This window comes from Gouania willdenowi, chromosome 6, assembly GCF_900634775.1.
Source record: "Gouania willdenowi chromosome 6, fGouWil2.1, whole genome shotgun sequence".
Lineage (NCBI taxonomy): Eukaryota > Metazoa > Chordata > Actinopteri > Blenniiformes > Gobiesocidae > Gouania > Gouania willdenowi.
In genome coordinates, this window is record NC_041049.1 from 58,424,153 (window position 1) to 58,444,424 (window position 20,272).

The window sequence follows — 20,272 nt, forward strand, 5'->3', positions numbered from 1 at the left end:
TATATACCTGACTTTAAAGAGCATCTTGCATATAAATTAAAGTTGAGGCCCCCCACCCCCTAGATATATATATATATATTTTGATTTCGTTCTAAGGTTAAGTTGGATCAGCCCAAGATGTATCACCCTATGACAAATATACATGAATTAAAATACAATTAATTTTAAGGATATTTAAAAAATAATAATAATAATCAATCATCTCCCAGCCTGCTACATGCATTTTATCATCAGTAACAACAGTAATCTGTGGATGAACAGAAGACAACTGTGCCTACTACTACTTTTCTTATGGAAGCTCTGAACTCTTTATATCAGGGGTGTCAAACTCATTTTAGTTCAAGGGCCAAAGACGAAGCAGTTTATCTTAACTGAGTAATTTAATAATTATTATGCTCTAGTTTTCACTTCCATGTATAAATAAATTATTAAAAAAATGTACGGCACTGATAATGTCAAAGCGTCAGATATCAGTCCCTGCAGGATCTTTACTTTTAATTTATTTGATTTTGTTACCCATTTTTATGTAATTTGGGGTAATTTTGTGGAATAATTTGAAGAAAATTTGGAAAACTTTACATATATATATATATTTATATTTTTATTTATATTTCTTTTAACAATTTGAGATTAAAGATGTCTGCCACGTGATATTAGCATGAAGGAGAATGTGAGCCCTGCTAATATTTTGAAGTTTTAATGAATTTGTGTATTATTTTTGAAGATATGATTTGGTTTCTCTGACTTTCTTGCTTTCTGCTGAGGGCCGAATTGGAGGCGCTAAAGGGCTGGATTTGGCCCCTGGGCCTCGAGTTTGACACTTGTGCCTTATGTGGATAAAAAGATCTAAACCAGCAGATCAGAGTCATGTTAGCAGACGGCGTCCAATGCAAAACTCCAGGTAAAAAAAAGGCACAAAGATGCATACTTTTTATCATTCAGGTTGATAAAACTATTAAAAACAACATATACTATGTTTCCTGCACCATCACCATACTTGACTGGTAACTGGTGGTCATTAGGATTAGGATAACCACAAGTTAAAATGTTGTAGTCGAGCGTCAATAATTAAAAGACATATCTCCCCACCACCTGTAAGTAAAACCCTACAAATGATATCTAAAATCTGCACCCAGCGTAATCGGAGCTCATAAAAACTGAATATCTACAGCAGTCGTGCTGTGATGAGATAGAAAAAACAAAGTCAAACTGTGTTGGTCCCAGTAACAGTGAGCACACTGGTAGGGCAGCATCAGTGACTGTGCTTGCTGCCGTCTGCATTCAGAGGCCCCTGGAGGAATGGAGTAAAGGAGGAGCGGACGGTGCGGCCCCTGAGTGGCTGCTGCACACGGAAGTTGTTGACCATACTTTTCTGAACGTCCTCGTCCACGGAAGTGAACTGCAGGCTCCTGAACACGGCCAGCTGAGGACACACACACACAAAAACACACACACACTGTTAGAGACCAGTGCAAGACCTCATCTACTTATGAGGTGCAATCATACACAGTGTTGAATTAAGGTTAGTAACTACCAGGGTTGGGGTCCATTATTGCTTCCTGTAAGACATCTTTGAGTTTTCTTTGAAAATTGCTTTATAAAACTGACTTATTATCATTATTTATAGTTGCATAATTGATAATTAATTACAATTATGGCATCATTCATTATAATTGCTGTTTTAAAGCTGAGCTACCTAATTGAATTGTGTGCGGCATAATCATAATCTACGTTGAATTACCATTAAAACGATATGTCACAAATGACCAAAAACGGGAAGTGGGCTCCCGAGCCCCATTTAAAAAAAAAGGGCTTCAAGCGTCTCAACATATTCATTCATAGAGTATTCATACCAAACTGCATTCCGATCTAAAGTGAACTAACGAAGGAGTAGTCATTTGAAAAATGGGGCACCCAGGGGGCCCCTGGCGCCCCCGTGACATGTACGGGATAACGGGTCCCATTTATATATTGGTATGTGCCAATGATTCGGTACCACCAACCATCATAATATTTGAGTCGCAAATAGATTAGAAATCGACTTTCGTTTTTTTTTTTTCTTTTGGGGCTCCTTGGGGCCCCCCTGGGCTCTTAATCATAAATCGGGTTCCGAGCGCCAATGCGTACACATCCACAAATTATACCTCCCAAATTTCAGCCTGATCTGTTCACGAATAACAGAGGAGTAGTGATTTTAACTAGTGTACACAACAAGAAGAACAAGAACAAAGTCAGTAGCGTTTTGAGTCTAAAAACTGAGTGCAGCAGGTCATTTCTATCTCAAACGTTAACTACATTTTTATTCCGTTAGTTAGCTCAGTTTATATTCTGAATTCGTTTTTTTAGACTGACAGAAAAGAGCTGACTGTGCACATGCAGGGTGTAATTATTTATGTTGGACAAACCCAAGAGTGACTGTTTTTTTCCTTCTCATTTTCCTGTTGCAGGTCATTTCCTCTTTCTTGGTGTTTCACGTCAATAGAAACATTAGGTGAGGTGTCCAACATTCCTGTTTGTTGAATTTTACGGTCAATACTCCACACAATGATTGCTCTCATGCTCTCGACACACATTTACATCCATTGAAATAGTCCTGATAATAAAGTGTTCTTATTGTATTGGTAAACCATAGCTTTCAATCATAAGCTACAGTAAACCACGTGACACAGACTGTAAAGAAAGATGAGATGTTATTTCTGGTAAAAAGCCATTTAGTCCATCTAATCAAAGGGGGATTGATAGCTTTGCATCTGACTCACGTATGACTCACGTGATCAAACTTTTTGCAAAGAGGGCCAGATTTGGCGAGGTGAAAATATGTGGGGGGGGGGCATCCATTCACCCTGAATTTCTTTGAACCATTAACATCAAACTATTTTATGATTATTTTTTTTATTGTAAATGGCAAACTTCTCATTTATTCACACAGAACACAAATAAAGCCAAACAAGTTTTTATTTATTTATTTTTTTTTTAAATTAAAATCACTCTGCCTTTCATATGTGAAGACCACATAAAATGACGAAAAAGTCTGTCTGGAAAAAATTAACTTTCTGAAATATTAAACATATCGAGGTTCATGTGCAACATCTTATTCAGATGTTTCATTTAGTAAAATATAAAATAGCTTTTTGTACTTTTTTTAACTGTGGTCAACAGTGATGACGGGATGCATATTATTGATTTCTAGGGCTGCAACAACGAATTGATAAAATCGATAAAAATCGACTATTAAAAGCGTTGTCAACAAATGTAATAATTGATTCATTGCATTTGCTTTACCTGCAGAACTACAAAGCTAAATTACCTCTTATTGCACTAACTTCTGGGTTTTAATCAGTGTGTGCTGTCCTACGAAGCTCGCTAATGTCTTACGGAGCTAAATCACCGTGGTGATTTAGGCTGATCTGCATGAACGCAGCATCAGAGCCACGGACAAGTTAAAAGAAAAAGTGAAACTGATCAGAGTGTCTGTCTATTCTCTGTTTATGATCTCACTAATTTCAGTATTAACACTCATCAAGTCCTGCATTAATTACTTTCTGCTTTTACTGTAGCACCAGTGTTGTTTTTGTTCTGAATTACGGATTTTAATTCTTCATGATTTTAAAGAATTATTTGTCAATTCTGACGTAAGTTGCTCTCCAGTTTCTCAGTGATTGTGATTGGTCTGACGCTGTAATGTCCACCTCCGTCACTAGAGCGTGCCAGTAACCAGACTGAAATCAACTCTATTAACTCAGCTTGTTGTAATCTAGATTCGTAGGACAGCTTCTGTCTGACGGACAATGTTTGGTTTGGTAAAGCCAGCTAATGAAGATAAATCCAGGATATAATTATCTAGCTTTGTAGCATACCGCCTGTGTGTGCACGCATGAGTGTCTGTGTGTTTACGCGCACCACGAGTGTTTGTGCGAGTGCACAATTGAGTGTTTCTGTGTGGGCACGCGAGTGATTTTGTGTTATTGTGTGCGCGCACAAGTTTTTGTTTGTGTTTTCACGCGCCAGTGTTTGTGTGTGCGTTTGTTTGTGCAGGAAAGGCACTTTTATTTCAGTTTACTCAGCTTAAGCAGGGTTTAAATGTGCTTTTTAGATAAACTGTGTCTTAAGAAAAAAATCGGATTCATCAATTAATCGAGTAATTTGTTGACCAAATAATTGATTATGAAAATAATCGTTGTTTGCAACTTTATTGACTTAGAGAGAGGCTGCGCACCAGTGGAGATTAATTTATTGTCTGCTTTTCTGTAATCCAACATGAAGTATCAAGAGGTTTCAGTTCCTCTAAAGTTTCACAATCATCGTCCACCTGGGGGCAGCAAAGCAACATCTGTTCTTATCTTCTCTAATATTTACAATCATTTACTTTAAAGCACCATCACAGATTTGGACAGAGATTGTGTAGAGAAAACATATTGCACGGGCTGATAGAAATGTAACACCTGGTGCAGCTTCATAGAATAAATAAAACATGGAAAAAAAATACCTGGTCATGGCTGACTTCTATGGGCTGCTTCATGACGATCCAGGTAACAGACTCAGTCAGAGGCGGTGTGGTCAGAGAGCCGTGGTAGGTCCAGTAGTCATCGTTGCAGGCTGGCAACAAACACCCTGGATCAAAATGAGTGAACTCCACTTCACTTCCCTGCAGAGCAACACACGCACACACACACACCATTAGTTCATCTTCATGTTGCTTTGATTACTGATTCATCAAAGCAGAAGACGAGAATTTCACCACGTAACCATGGACTGAAACAAACTAACCAGCCTTTGTACCACTACAGTCCCTATTGGCTGATTATTGATTTACTGTAGTGTGACCAGGTTTACACTTCATGGCTCATGTTAGAATGTTCCTTGATAACACTCGTGATAAACTGGTCATTAGCCATCAATATATGGCCAATAATGATTAGAAAGGGTGTGATAAGGTAGTATACAATGGCTAAGATAAGACCTGGAATCGGTTGGTCTGAGTGTGACATGAATCTGGAGTACATTTTAAATTTGGACAGAATCAGTTCAAAAGAGCATCTAAACTGTAAGTCTTAAAGCTGCTGGAGACGCCTTTTTTTCCAAAATCATTAAATTATGACCCATTTTTTTAGAAATCAACCAACCAATTTTAGTTTTTTTTAAAATAGCTGTTGAGAACACGCATGCATCATATTTTTTTAAAACATTCATTTATATATATTTCCTGTGCAACATGCATTTCACAGCATGCCTGTCAAAATAAGTTTATTTCAAAGGAAAAGGCAAGTCCAACATGAGACACTAATTAAATATTTATTTTTTATCAGCTGTGCGCGACCCACCCAGTAGAGGTCAGTGGCCCACTTTTGGGTCCTGACCCACCAGTTGAGAATCCCTGGTGTAGGCCTCATAAATCAATAGCTATCACAGATAGTCATTCAACCACAATCATTAGCCCGGCTGATTAATCGGTCGGACAATAACAATAACTTTTTTGCTACGTGGACCATACTGTGGCTCTCTGCTGTTTTCTACATTATAAACTGACACTTTTGAATGGGCAGTAATGAAAAAAGTTGAAATTGACACTTGAAAGTTTGTTTTGGTCTCCACTGTAAATACTCCCTTATTGACATCTATGGAAATGTTTTTGCAATGCATTGTGGGATGTGGAGTCCCATAAACAGATGCCAGAAATCTTAGTAAGAATGAACTAAAAACACTTCTATGCATCCAATTACTGTAGTCCACATCCCACAATGCAATGCATGAAACTTTTCCAAAAAATGTATTTACTATGGAGATGAAAACTAACTTCCGTGCAGCAATTTCCAACTTTGACATCTTTTTTTTGAGCAAATGACCTTCGATTTATTGATCTATGAGGTCTACACTACTGTATGTCTTTATCTTATTAAAAAATGTGTCTCTAGCAGCTTTAATATCTAGTGACCATTCAATAAAAGAAGAACTATAACCAGTAGGGGATGCCAGACTCTTCTGAAAAGAAGTTTATTAACGTCTTAATAGATATTTTATCATGGTCATTCTATTCTCAGTGTATGTTTTATATCAAGGGTCACCAACCTTTCTGAAACTGTGAGTTATTTCATAGGTACTGAATAGTCTGAAGGGGTTAGAGGATAACTTCTTATAAACTACATTTTCATGGTTTTGCATGAATAAGAGGTTAAAATGATAATAAGGAAGGCTAGCAGTAACTTAAAAAGCTAGGAATTAACTCTAGCAAGTTCCTCTTGTCTTCTTTTAGAATAATATGGCAAGGTTTTATTCATTCAGACTGCTATTTTTCACACCAAAGTGATCAGCAGATGCCTCTGAAGAGGACTGGCAGTTGACAGGAGATGAAAGTACATTTCCTGAAAAACAGTTGTCTGGATAATTGAAACATATTAAATGTAGGAAATGTTGAGGTTTCTCCTAATTTATGCAATTGTTTCATTTTCATTATATTTTTAGAAAATCCACCTTGTGTTTTGATAAATATATCTTATATACAATATATATCATATTATATATAACATACCACTGACCATACACCAGACCTGCAACATTCAAAATCATTTGTCACAATTTAAAGATGGTTAATGTAACACTAAATCTTTATCAGCGGTATTTAACTTTACTAAGAACTAAATACTGTACATCTCACAAATGTATTTATCTTTGTGAATTTCAATCCTGGATTTTAGATGGAGCTCATTGGTGACTAGAGCTCCCGAGGGCCCTCACCATGTTGGTGACCCCTGTTCTATATAAAGACGTAAATATAACAGATGGCTGGGCCACCGTGTAGAGTACAAATACATCAGGATGGTGCAATCAGACATGGCAGGGCGGTGGGTCTCTGGGGGGCGTGGTGGGATTTTGCTAGGGGCTCTCTTCGCGGGGTCTCTCCGGGCAGTGTTGGCCTGGCGGGGCATGGGTGTGCCTCTTCTCTTCAGGTGTGGCTTGGTGCTCGTCTTGTCTCCTGGTTGCCTTGGGGGCGGTCCCCGAGGTATGCGGACCCGGGACAGCCTGCCACGCTGGTGTGGGGGGTGCTGGCGTCTGTACCGGGGTTGGGGCGGGGCTGCTTGGCACTTCGGGATGATACTGTTTGCTGGGGGGCGGCGCTAGCTGTTACGGTGGTTGAGGTTGCTGTCGGCCACCTGGTAGGTCTGTCCTGCTATCTGCGGACTGGTGGGTGGGTCCGGGGCGCCCTTGGTTGGGGGCTGTGGTTCCACACCGGGTGTGTGTCATTGGAGTGCCTCCTTCCCGCCGGTCGAGCGCCGGTGGGGGGCATTGCCCCGTGGCTTGTGCTGGACTGTGGCCAGTTTGTGGGCTGGAATGGGGGGGGGGCGCAATGCGGGGGCTCGCCCTTGGGGGTTCCCGGTCCCGGGGGGGTGCTCTTGGAGTCCAGCGGGCTTGGTCGGCTAGCTAGGCCAGTCCTGGTGGGGGTCTTCTGGGGCGGGAGGCGCAGGCCGCATCCTTGCATGCCTGCAGGTGCGGCGCGGAGTGGCCCCTACTTGGGCGGGATGTTGACGGGGGGCCTTGGGGTTGGGGGTTGGGGTCGGTGGTACCTAGGTGTAACACTGCCCTCTCTTTTTATATCCTCTGTTTAATAAAGTGTTTCTAACCCTTCCTTAGGGAGGGCTGGTTTATTCATTTATTTAATTTCAATAACATGCATTGCTGTCTCTAAAAAAGATTGCACTTCTTGTCGTGTTGACATTTGACAGCATGTGCAGACAAACTAAAAAAGTATTAAAAAAAAAAAAAAAAAAACGTAAATATAATCTTCAGACGTGTGAGACCTACCTTGTGTCTAATTGCAGGCAAAGCATCAACGAGCTTCTGCAGCCCCTCATGTCTCTTTCCTATCTACAGGAGGATTAAACAATACGTTTTATTCACCAAGGTAATCACCAAGTAAAACACCATCAGGAAGACTGGGAACCATTGGTACATGCATCCATTAGTTTGAGTGTCATACCTTAAGAAAAACTCCAATAACAGCCAGTCCGTTGTCCTCCATCACAGCCTCTTCAAATAAACTGTATTTATCTGAGTTCCAGTGAACCAAGTGGAGCTGAGAAAACACATAAAGGGATTTAGTGAGATTTGAATGTGGATAAGAAAACACTGAACCACAAGCTTGACTGGGTTTGGACCAGATTCAATGCCCAGTTTGATCCAGTTTGATCTTTCCTGATTTTCCCATCTAATCAAGCTGCTTTGAATTCATAGATGAATTTGGCTCTTTAACTACACTTCTTTACTTTTCCAGGAAATTCCAGACAGAGATAAGAACTGAGACATGGCTCACAACACAGCACCAGCTTCCTTTGATTTCTTCTTTTAACTCCCTTCAAGTACACTTGGTGCAGAGTTTAGAACAGATACAACTTCTACAAAAAATGTCTCTTGGATTTCTGCAACCAGCCTTCCTGTTCTTTCCATCTTGTTCCATGATCTAATCATTTCCTGTTTGACTCTAAATCAGAAGCTGTAGTTAACGCAGTGGGCTGTGCTGCAGAGGTGATGAAGTTAACCAATGGTTGGAGTCAATTATAATTGTAATCGCGTATTTGATCATTAATTACAATTATGGTGTAATTATAAGCTAAAAAATATGTTGCTGTCATAATTAAATTGTAATTGACTTTGTAATTGCCACGAAAATTCTATAAAATAATATGTAGTTAACAATTATTAAAATATGTTTCCTATCAAGCTTTTCCACATTTTACCATTTAAAAAATAAATTGAAATCTAGGGATATATTGGCACAAAAAAGGCTCAGATGTCCACACCAAAAATATTAAAACGTATCTTCTCATTGATTAGGAATCCTAACAAGGAAACCAATAGATAGGAAAGAAAATAGATCATAGATATTAGTTTGTTGTTGTGTATTTTACAGCTGATTTAGGGTTTATCATAAGAGATGCTAACAGAAAGCTAACACAAGAGGAAGGTTAACTTTTATTAGGTTATTTATTTCAGGCTTAGTAATTGAGAACATAATTGTAATTTAAATTTAGTAACTGAGAATGTAATTGTAATTGACTGAGGATGAAAACTTATTGTAATTGATCCCAACCCTGATTGAGAACAAAGAGGGAAGCTCTATTTTCATAACTGGCTTTTTAGAAACTGTACTTCTAACCTTTTCTATTCCAGTGGACGAATGCAAGTACGCATGGACGCAGGCTATTACAACTGAATTTTGCTATTGGTTGAAAGGTAAGCTCTTGAAACTCCTGCATCATCACTTTAACTGTTGGCCCCGCCTCTCCTATAAAACTTGACACCCGCTTCCTTGCAAACTGTAGCGCGTAGGTTGGATTGACAGAGTGAGCGAAAAGTCCTCATAAGGCCTCAAAAGTGTCCGCACTGTCGGACTTGCTCATGTTTAGCTCGTTAGCTAGCAGTTCTGATGGGTTTTGATTCTGTGTGTGCGGGGACGAAGGGGAGGGGGCGGTTACTGAAAGTAGCTGGGCGTGTCTTCATACTATAGCAGTAATGCCCATAATCAAGACTTTTTTTGAATTTCCCTCCTAGTGGCAGCTCAGCAGAAGGCAGGGGTGTACTTACCCTTTAAATAAGGAGAAAGGAAAAAAAAAACACAGGTCAGATTGCTTTTTCCATATCCCATTTTTTTTACCTACTTAAAAGAGGAAACTGGAGCTGTCTGTGCAGCAGGTGTGTTAATAATGACAGCTATTGTTACCTCTGCAGGAAACAGCCTCTTGTCCACGGTGTGCTCGGAGCCCCAGTCGTTGTTCTCGCCCCAGTGGAAGTGAAACTGGCACAGCCGGAATTTGTCCCGCAGTGGACCCCCCGACAGCACTGCAACACAGAGCCCAGGGTCACAGGCATGAGTGCACTAGACCTCACATCCTAAACACCACATGACATTCTGCTGAATATTGTTATTTTTTTTTTTCAAAAGAGGAAATGATACCATAAAGAACAGGGAATATTGCACAATCATTTCTAAACTATCTTTAGGGCTCTATAAGCTTCTTATCAAAGTGTGCAACTGTAACACGAGATATGACATTTTCATTATCAGTCGACCGATAACTTTATAAACATATGTAGCTTTGCTTCTGTCAGCCCCAAACTGAGACCACAACACAAAGCCTGGGACCATGTGACACCCGTAAGCAGGTCACGTCTGCTACGCTGAGACTTTGTAAAAGGAAAACAATCAAGTGTATATTTATTCTGATGTGTTTGAGATGTAAAGTAGCACTGTATTCTTTATTGAAAAGCCCTTTAACAGGAAAAAAAGAAGCTCAGCAGAACTACAAGTCAGCTGGCAGTTATTGGTTCAGATGTTGGTTCAACTTCAAACATCTCTAAGACAGAGTGGAAAAAGATTATCCTCTTGGGTTTTTCATACCATACATTTTTTTTCAATTCAAGAATTTAAAGGGGAAGCATGACTTTGACTATAGCAACCTGAAAATGAATAAAGATTTGCCTTTATTTCATTTAGTTTTGCTATTCAGAGTGATTCACAGCAAAATGACACAAATGAGCACTTACTTGACTTGTCTGTAGTGTCATCGTACTCTACCAAAAAGGAGTAACCATTGTTGTAGATCTGTTGACAGGTTTTTGGGTCATATTTGTGGACGAGGGGCTTCAGCTCCGAATCAAGCACGCTCTTCCTCACCACAATGTCAATCGGAGACTGACGATCCCCTCCTGGTACAACGAGAGGTCCCTTCCACATGGGATGGACTGTAAAATGAGGAGAGAGAAATCCAAGAGGATTGTTAAGTTCAGTATCATCTGAGTGAGTGAAAAGAGGAAAAAAAAACAGACAAAAAGCTGACACCTACATTTTTGGATGTGCTCAGCTGCTTCTTGAACTCTCAAACAGTCCATTTCGATATGTTTTAAAAAGCCAAAGATCCCTCATGAAAGGAAAAAAACAGAGTGCCACATGCACACACCACTCCTCTTCTTCCCTCAGCAGCCAGAAGGAACTAAATAAAGACTCTACGAAGGAGCTACGTTTCTTCCTTGTACTCCTCTGACTCTTTTTTTTGTCTTCCAAGAATGTAACTAAATGAAACAGAAGTGAGCTGGTTATTGTACCATAAGTGACACAGGGAATGTCCTGGCACGCCCCCAGCTCCCCGTCACAGCAAGAGAAGCAGACCTTGACCCCTGGCTAGCCAACCTCGGCCAACAAACTTGACTTCTAATTACTCGCTGATCGCTTACACTGCCTCCCTCATCTCAGCTGAAATCCAACATCAGTGGGAGACACTTACCAGGCACAGCTTCCCTGTCAAAAGGGCACAGTCGCAGCGCGGTCTACTGTTTCCAGTTCACTGGTCCAGCACTGGGCTAAGGTTTCCACAGCGAGTAGCGCCAAACAAGTCTGTCTGAGAGATGATTTTCATCTTTATCGGATTTCATCCGCTCCTCTGAGGAGAGTCGGCTTCCTGACCCTCATATTTTGGACACTAACAAAGATATTTTTGCATGTGTATCAGTTTTCTTCTTAAAAACACTCAAAGGTTACGTCAGAATAGACCCTCCTATCTCCTTTCCTATCCACTGTTCCTTCACCCCCGGAAGTGTTTAAGTAGTGGTCATGATAAAGAGCGTCTGAGTTCTTTTTAAGGTCAGGAAACACTGAAACCTTTAGCCAAGGAAACACTAATGTATCCTTTACCAAAGGAGACCAGATAATGCTGACCCACAATTCCTTGCGGTCCGAGCGGTCATGGAAACTCACAACAAAGTAACGGTGATCATGTAAGTTACCAATGCAATAATATGCCTCGAACAACTTTAAAAAGAAATTATCTAAAACCCCTATAATATGATATTATCAGATTATAACTGACATAAAACAGCCACACTGTGGGTCTAGAAATAGGGATCAGAGACATTTTTAGCCACATTATGTTTTATTCAACATAATTCATATTTCTGAGTGGAAGGTGAGTGTGAGCAACCATTCTCAATGTGACGTTCATTTAGTTTCACTTTTGTTCCTTGTAGCCTGGTAGCCTCTTTTCTTTTGATTTACATTCAAACCTTGTGATTTTTGAGATTATATCAGTGGAAAGTGTTATAAATGTGCTTTTAGTACTAGTCTATTTTTGGAAATTTGTAGTTTTTCCATCACGGCAGACGTCACGAACCTTCGCGGCCGTCAGATTATTACGTCCCCTAGTTAAAGTGCGTCTGATTGTCAAAACAAAGGTGATCGCCTTTCCCTAACTCCTTTCCTTAACCCCGTGATGTCATCCACAGGGTTATGGAAAAGTTAATAGGAAAGGAGATAGGAGGGACTATTCTGACGCAGCCCAAGCTTATCAGAAAGAGGGATCAGTATGTAAGAGAAACCCGACATCCAAACATCTGACCCACAGATGTCCCCCTGACTACACAGAACAAAGATAATTACCAATAGATTAAGTAATCTATCAACAACTGCTCTGAGGAGGACAGGAGGTTTCCTTTCAGCGTCATAGCTTTAGTTTATTTTAAGAAAACATCAAGTACTGCTATTAAAAGTTTTTTTTTAGAACACTTCAATCCTTATATCTTTAATTGTCTGCCCAACATCTACTGTTACTATATTGTCTTTTTTTAAACCTTATAAAACAATCCAAACAGTAGCATAGAATCATTGTCCATAATTATGTTGAAAAAACAAAACAAAATAAGAACGCAATACGTCAAAAAACAGTCTGATGGTATTATCATATTTGTGTGTTTAAAACCAAGTTACAAGCACCAGTAGATAATCCGCCAATTTCCAGTCAACCGCGCAGTCAAAAACAACCTAACAGGTGGTTTCTGATCATTAGTTCTCTTTTGGTGATGTCATACTGGAAGAAAAGAATTAAATAAACTAATTAAATTTTTTAAAAATCCAGTGAGCCTCCCATCCCAGTTTTTGAAATATAGTATTTCCTGTCTTTATCCTTAATGAAGCGTGCGCATGCATATAAAATGAAATATGTGAAATCAGCCACATCAACGCCACAGTATAAATCCCACCAGGACTCACAGCTAGGCGGTTTATGAGATGTGAAACATTTTCAAGAAAAACTTAATTAAGCAAATCAACAGGATGAATGAGAATCTTCACAGACATATTAAGTCTTTGTATAAACTATTCATTCCCAAAAATAGGAAAACTAGAGCCTACTTTAATCTTCTGGGGCCAGTCCAATCCTGTAATGTCCAATTTGATCAAACTATGTGACTATGATGAACTTCCTTGACCATTTCTGAATTAGAATAGTCATTTATATCCACTTTAGCCATTCAACTACACGTAACATCTCTTTATGGGTGGCCACTGCCATTTTGGAGATTTCAGTGCATCATAGCACACTTCCTTGAGTAAAAAAAAATTGTTAAATATGGCAACCTTCACAAACGTGCCTTTAAAGTGCTTTTGTTTTTATCCATTTGCAGCTTCTGAGTCTCCTCTCATTCCAAAGGAAAGGTTCCATATAATAGTATTTCAGTTGTGCTGACTTTGGCATTTAGGTTGAGTATCCCTTTAAAACCATTACAAAGAGAAACACAGAGGGAAGTACTACCATATTTAGAGAATGTCATTCCATGAGTTACAAAAAACTTAGGAATGTCCGATACAACTTTTTCATCTCTGATATGATACCGATATTGCAGCCTTGCGTATCAGCTGATTCCCCTTATTGATTCGACACAATATCAGCATGAATCATACATACTTTTATTACTTTTTTTTCATAAAAAAATATTAATTACTTATTTTGTAGTGTGGAATGCTAAAAAAGGCTTGATCAGAGAACAATAGTCAACAACAGTAGGCATGAGAAAAACTGACCCATTTATTATTAACCAATTGGTTACATAAATGTTAACCTTCAACATAATATCTACAGTATTCTACAACTGAATGAAGTAAAAAAAAAAAAAAAAAATTGCAAAAAACAAAACAAAACAAAAATCGGAAATTTGAATCTGATATTTGTTTTCAGGCTGATATCGGACCAATCTCCGCTATCAATATCGGATCGAGACGCCCCTAAAAAAATTTAGTTTTAAAAAGTCATGTACAAGCTTGACGAATATTTTAAGAAGTAACAAATGCGATTAAACGAGTAATGCAAGTGCCAAACTTTATTTTAGTATTATCTTTACTGATTTCGCTTCACAGTGTCAGTAAACATCCCAGCTGATTATTGTCGATGTCAAATATGTCCCACAACAGTGAAGCAACAAACAAACACGTGCCCTTTGTAAAGCCTGGCCAACAAGAATCAAACAAGCGAAATCCCACTGATGTAAACAATTGCTAAAATGCTAACACACACCCCTCACTGTGTCTAATTCCCCTCATTGTGTGTGATTTTGTCTCTCTTTACTTCATTAACAATTCTTTATTTTCACACAAGAGATTTTTTCCGAACTTGAGGAAATCAAAGGATGAACTTGTTGCGATGCCATTGGTTGAAAAACTTGCAACACAAACTTCAGCGTCTTGAGGCCACAAGTCGAGAGAAAAACGGTACTTCCTGCATTGCAAGATAACACTGAGATGATTCCCCTTTGTTCTTTTTCTGTCACGTAGGGTGAGCTTTGTCTCTGGCACACTGCAGAGAAAACTTGTTCTTTGTTTCTAATCACAGACACATTGATAGTTTCTTCTTCCTGTTAAAGACTGTGTCAAAGAAACATGACTCTGACTGTGGTTTGGTAGTGACTAGCGAGCATCAGAGTAGTAATGCTAAGGGTGTGGTGAGGAAACAGTTGGTACCCGTCCAACCTGCTCAGTGTCTCTGCAGCTGCATCAAAACTGTGGGAAGGAATTGTATCAGAGACAACATTTAGAACTGACGACATCCACAGAGTTGTTATTTGTCTTTTGTAAGAAAGAACCAGAAAAAGTTCACATGAAACCTTGTATTTAATGTCCGATATCAGCCAGAAAACAAATATCGGATTTTATCGGACTGCATCTAAAATCTCCGATATATACAATTGAAGAATGTTGTCAATATTATGGAACCAATTGGTTAATAATAAATGGGTCAGTTTTTCTCATACCTACTGTTGCTGATAGGGATGTAACGATTCACTCAACTCCCGATACAATTCGATTCACGATACTGGGTTCACGATACGATTCTCTCACGATTTATTTTACAAAATGGGACTGTAGGCAAATGATGAATGAAAAATATTCCTTTATTTTTTTTCGGAGAAAAAACTAGAAAATACTGTACTATTTTCCTTTTATTTTTAATTGTCAAAAGAATCCATTGATAAACTATTCAAAACATTACAGTTTACCTAAAAATAAATCCTGAATGAAATAAATAAAGGAATAATACAAATGAAGAAGCCTATTAGTTTAAATTCTGGTTCTATAGTAAACAATGCAAAACTGCATAATAGTTCTTTTTCTTTTTAAAAGTTCAACTGAAAATGTATTTTGTGCCTTAACAATTGGACACACAGTTATTACACTGTATTTACATAAGATATTTGTTTTGACCAGCAGAGGGCGCTGGTAAACCAGTGGTCGGTTGGCATGCAGATATTCTCGCAGTCAAGAAGAGATGCTATGCTAGCAGACAGAGCTAATAGAAAAACGTGACTTTTACAGATATTCACTTAATATTACAGATATTCTTTCGGTGCTAAAGGGGTAAGGAATCATTTATTAACATGTTTAAGAGTAGTAGGCAATTATGGCCGCCACATACACTTCTAGACAAGAGAAGGATAAAAAAGCACTGCGATTCAATTTTCAGAGTATTGATATGAACCGTGATACCTATGAATCGATTTTTAACTGCCTTACGATTAATCGTTACATCCCTAGTTGCTGACTATTGTTCTCTGAGTAACATCACACGATCAAGCCTTTTCTAACCTTCCACACTACAAAATAAGTAATAAAAGTATGTATGATTCGTTCTGATATCGTATCAATATCGGTATCGGCCAATACTCAAGGCGACATTATCGGTATCGTATCTGAAGTGAAGAAGTTGTATTGGGACATCCCTAATAACCAAAGCTCTAAGAGTTCATAAAGAACTGAAACTGATTTAGCAACCAAGATACATAGGAAGATGCTCTTTGTTACAAAAAATAAAAAGATTGTTTTTATTCAAGACTTTCTTCTTAACTCAGACAAGACTGAGGTCATTGTACTGGGCCCACGACACCTTAGAGAAACCTATGCTAGCCTAACTGCCCTAGATGGCATTACTCTGGCACGAAGCACAACTGTTAGAAACCTTGGGGTTCTATTTGATCAGGACTTATCCTTCAACTCTCACATAAAACAAACTTCAAGAACTGCCTTCTTTCATCTCCGTAACATTGCTAAAATCAGATCTATCCTGTCTCAGAGCGACGCCGAAAAGCTAGTCCATGCTTCTGTTACCTCTCGACTGGATTATTGTAATTCTCTTTTAGTAGGCTGCCCGAGCAAGTCACTTAAGACACTTCAGCTGGTTCAAAATGCTGCAGCACGTGTACTGACTAAAACTAGGAGAAGAGATCACATTACTCCTGTATTAGCCTCTCTGCATTGGCTTCCCATAAAATATAGAATAGAATTCAAGATTCTTCTTCTCACTTATAAAGCCCTAAATGGACAGGCACCAGTCTATCTCAAGGAGCTTGTAGTGCCATACAATCCCCCCAGAGCACTACGCTCTCAAAATGCTGGCCTACTCGTTGTTCCATTTGTCTCTAAAAGTAGTATAGGAGGAAGAGCTTTCAGTTATCAGGCCCCACTTCTCTGGAACCATCTATCAACCACGGTTCGGGGGGCAGACACCCTCTCTACCTTTATGGTTAGGCTCAAAACATTCCTCTTTGGTAAAGCTTTTAGTTAGGAACCAGCTCATAGCTCATAATAGGCATAGACTGCCGGGGGGGTCTGGCATGCTCGGTTGGAGAGGGCGTTAAGAGAGAGGTCATTTAGGTTAGAGAGGGACCGGAGAGGGTCCCATTCCTCCCTCGAACACTCCCTCTATCTCTGCTTCTTCCCTTGTGTGTCTGCTCCTGTACTCCTTCTGGCTTTTGTCTTGCAGGTCCGTGGGATCCTCAGTGTGGAGTTACAGAGTCTCAACAACTCTGTCTCCACCCTTTCCTCTGCACACACCCAACACAGCATAACGTGGATGGCTGTTCATCATAGGAATGGGATCCACACAAGGTTCCTGCTGCTTAACAGACGGTTTTCCTTGCCGCCATGATGAATTCATGTTGGGAGTGGGATACATATGTATGTGTATATACGTATATATGCATATGTGTATATCCATAAAATGAAGAGTCCGTCCTTAAGACTGCTCTACTGTAAAGTGTCTTGAGATACCATTGGTTATGATTTGGCGCTATACAAATAAAAGATTGATTGATTGACTCTATGGATTTGTAATGAGCAGGACATGCATTGTCAAGGATGGATGAAAAAGTTAACTGTTCTTCTCTGTCAATATCGTGTCTGAAAATGTTACATTTAGGATTTTAGTCTAATTATTTCTAAAAAAAAACAAAAAAACATTATCTTTTCAATTTTTGGATGGCGCTTGGTTAATTTACATAAATGTGCTTCAGGTTTTTCAGTAAAAACCTATTTATTGCCCATTCAGGTTCCACCTATGAAAAAACATGACACAAAAAAAAATAAACAATTGGTCCTAGGATAATCCAGAATCTAACAAACATAACTTTACAATTTTAGTTGATCAACTTGGATAGATTAGTCATTTCAGCTCCTCCTGATATTGTTTTGTATTTATTATCAAAAGCATCAAACCCTTTCCTTATTGATTTCACTTTTCCATATTCAATTGAATTCAACTTCATTTGTAAAGCGCAAATTACAATAAAGTCATATCAATGCGCTTATCAAAATATAAAATTCAGAATAAGAAAGAAAAAACCCAACAAAATCCACATTAACATATTTAGGATAATAATATATATTTATTGGCAATTAATTCACACCATCTTTGCCACCATATATGTCATGGTGAAAATGGAAATCTTTTTTCAACATACCCTTTTTTTTAAAACATGTACTATTATTATATATAGTAGTATAACATGCATGTTCATTAATGAGGTAAAAAATTATTGATCACTATGAAATCCCCCCAACCCAATTCCTCAATTGTCATTTGCACATTTGTTGTTTGTGTTTTGCTGTTGTTGTTTTTCCTAATTTATGTATGTCCACATTTTGCACTATTATCACATCTTAGTATTTATTTGGGTTCTTACTCTCTGCTCTTATATTGTGTTGCTGCACATGTGAATTCCCCCTCAGGGGATCAATAAAAGTGTTCTATTCTCCAAGTGTTCACCATAAACTGCATTATCTGTGCTTCTCTGACTACATAACAAAGTGGTGATTTGCAGAAATGTGGGTCAAAGGGCCTCTGATGACCCCTTACATAGGACAGTGATCAGATCAAAACAACACTTTCTTTGGAAAACATGGAGCCTCAGCACAGCAATTTCCCCTAGGGATTAATAAAATAATTTTGATTCTGATAGATGTGAGTCATCCAAAATACCACATAAAATGAAAAAATAAAATAAAATACATGAAAATAATATATAGATTTTTTTAAACAGTGAAAAGGAAAAAAAAAAAAGAAAAAGAAAAAAAACAGAAATTAGGAAGAAAAAAACAAACACTTTCTTTGGAAAACATGGAGCCTCAGCAGCACATCATATATGTGACTGCTCCGAAATATCAAATAAAATTAAAAAAAAAAAAAAAAAAAAAAAAAAAAATGGAAATTATATATATATATAAATAAAACTGTAAAAGGGAAAAAAGAAAAAGAAAAAAAAGAAAGAAATTACGAAGAAAAAAACCCACTTTTTCTGGAAAACATGGAGCCTCAGCACATGATAGCGCTCCAAAATACAAAAAAAAATTATAAAATGAGGAAATGAAATAAAAACATTAGAAAAGTTATAACTAGATAAATGAAAATAATTATTGTTTAAAAGATGTAAAAAGGAAAATTAAAATTCTAAAAGAAAAACAAAAAACAAAACCCTGATCCTAATGGTGTGTATTCCAGTCCATGTTTTGAGCCGCTCCACATACACTCTCCTAACAACGGCAGTGACTGTTCTGCTGCTGTATTTACTGATGCTATGTAAAGCTATTGATGTGTGTGTCAGTGTCACCACCTTGAAAAGCAACAACAATGTTCACACTCACAGGGACACGGGTAGGGTGATAGTAACCATAATAATAATATATATATTTATTTTTTTAAAAAGCTGACATCATCACCACCAGCATGCGGTACACTACTCACCGGAGGAGAGCACATACTTGCTGGAGCACGCCGTCAGGTTACACCTCCGGACGGGTGTTATCCGATGACTCCTCGCCTGTCTGACGAGCTGCTGGTGAAACTGTGTAACCAGCGGTCGTAGCATTGCGGACAAAGTCACCATGTTCACAGAGAGAACGCTACCAGCTTCAGTACCTAAAGGGTTCTTTCAACACTTTCCGGGGAGCTCCTGAACCCGGGAAACACCGTGTGTTTATGCGGGTTCCTGCTTCTTCTGCCCGGGTCTCCTTCCGCTGAGAGGGAGGCGGAGACAGTACCCGTTCTCTACTCTGTCACATGTGTCCACAGCTGTCAAAAGCTGCTAAAGGTGGATCAAAAGCGCCCACATGTGCAGGTTTAATGGGAAGAATGACGTGAAAACCTTTGATGTTATGAAAACGAAAGATTAGAGAAGGGTATTTGCATGTAAATGAAGGGGTGTAGTGGGAGCTACCGGCCAATCAGCAGCTGCCGCTGCGGGGTGTCAACGATGACGTAGCACAAAGACACAGCCACCCAATGAATTAATTCACGTCGTTTTCCCCTGACTTTGTTGTTTGTTCCTTTTGTTACATTTTTGACTTGTAAATTTGCAATTTGTCAATACATTTTGTTAAAAAAAAAAAAAAAAAAAAAAAAAAAAACAGAATCACATGCCTGGATGATTGATGAAAAAGTTTGTTTGAGAAATAAAGTAATAAGTAATTCATTTAAAAAAAAAAAAAAAACGAAGCACATCGCACACATCCTACATTCAATAAATAACTAAAATAATGAATCTAATAACGTGACAAAATGTTGTGTTTTGAAGGTAGTTTTAGTCAACTTTAAGGGATACACTTTATGGAAAATGTCATATACTGTACATAAACACTCACATGAAATGTTTTTTATGTCTATATTTCAGACCATATACATTTATACTTTTT

At 38.5% G+C, this 20,272-nt stretch overlaps 1 protein-coding gene across 2 annotated transcripts; it reads right to left on the reverse strand.

Moving 5' to 3' along the window:
- Positions 1 to 527: 527 nt before the first annotated feature.
- Positions 528 to 19,736, reverse strand: ca5a (carbonic anhydrase Va). 2 transcript variants are annotated; one of them, XM_028448900.1, is made up of 7 exons: positions 19,326 to 19,736; positions 10,537 to 10,734; positions 9,713 to 9,831; positions 7,973 to 8,068; positions 7,798 to 7,860; positions 4,487 to 4,645; positions 528 to 1,423 (listed from the first exon to the last, which is right to left on the reverse strand). In XM_028448900.1, exons 1-7 carry the CDS (start codon positions 19,465 to 19,467, stop codon positions 1,253 to 1,255), a joined length of 948 nt encoding a protein of 315 aa, XP_028304701.1. In that variant the 5' UTR covers positions 19,468 to 19,736; the 3' UTR covers positions 528 to 1,252. The 2 variants fall into 2 exon arrangements, with proteins under 2 accessions (XP_028304701.1, XP_028304702.1); XM_028448901.1 differs by lacking the exon at positions 19,326 to 19,736 and adding an exon at positions 10,836 to 11,096.
- Between the last annotated feature and the right edge of the window lie 536 nt (positions 19,737 to 20,272).

Coding starts and splice junctions, on each gene's coding strand:
- ca5a (XM_028448900.1), bottom strand. CDS start 19,467: ATGGTGACTTTGTCCGCAATGCTACGACCGCTGGTTACACAGTTTCAC. Junction 7,861..7,972: donor TTATTGGAGTTTTTCTTAAG/GTATGACACTCA, acceptor ATCCTCCTGTAG/ATAGGAAAGAGACATGAGGG. Junction 4,646..7,797: donor TGCCTGCAATTAGACACAAG/GTAGGTCTCACA, acceptor GTTGCTCTGCAG/GGAAGTGAAGTGGAGTTCAC.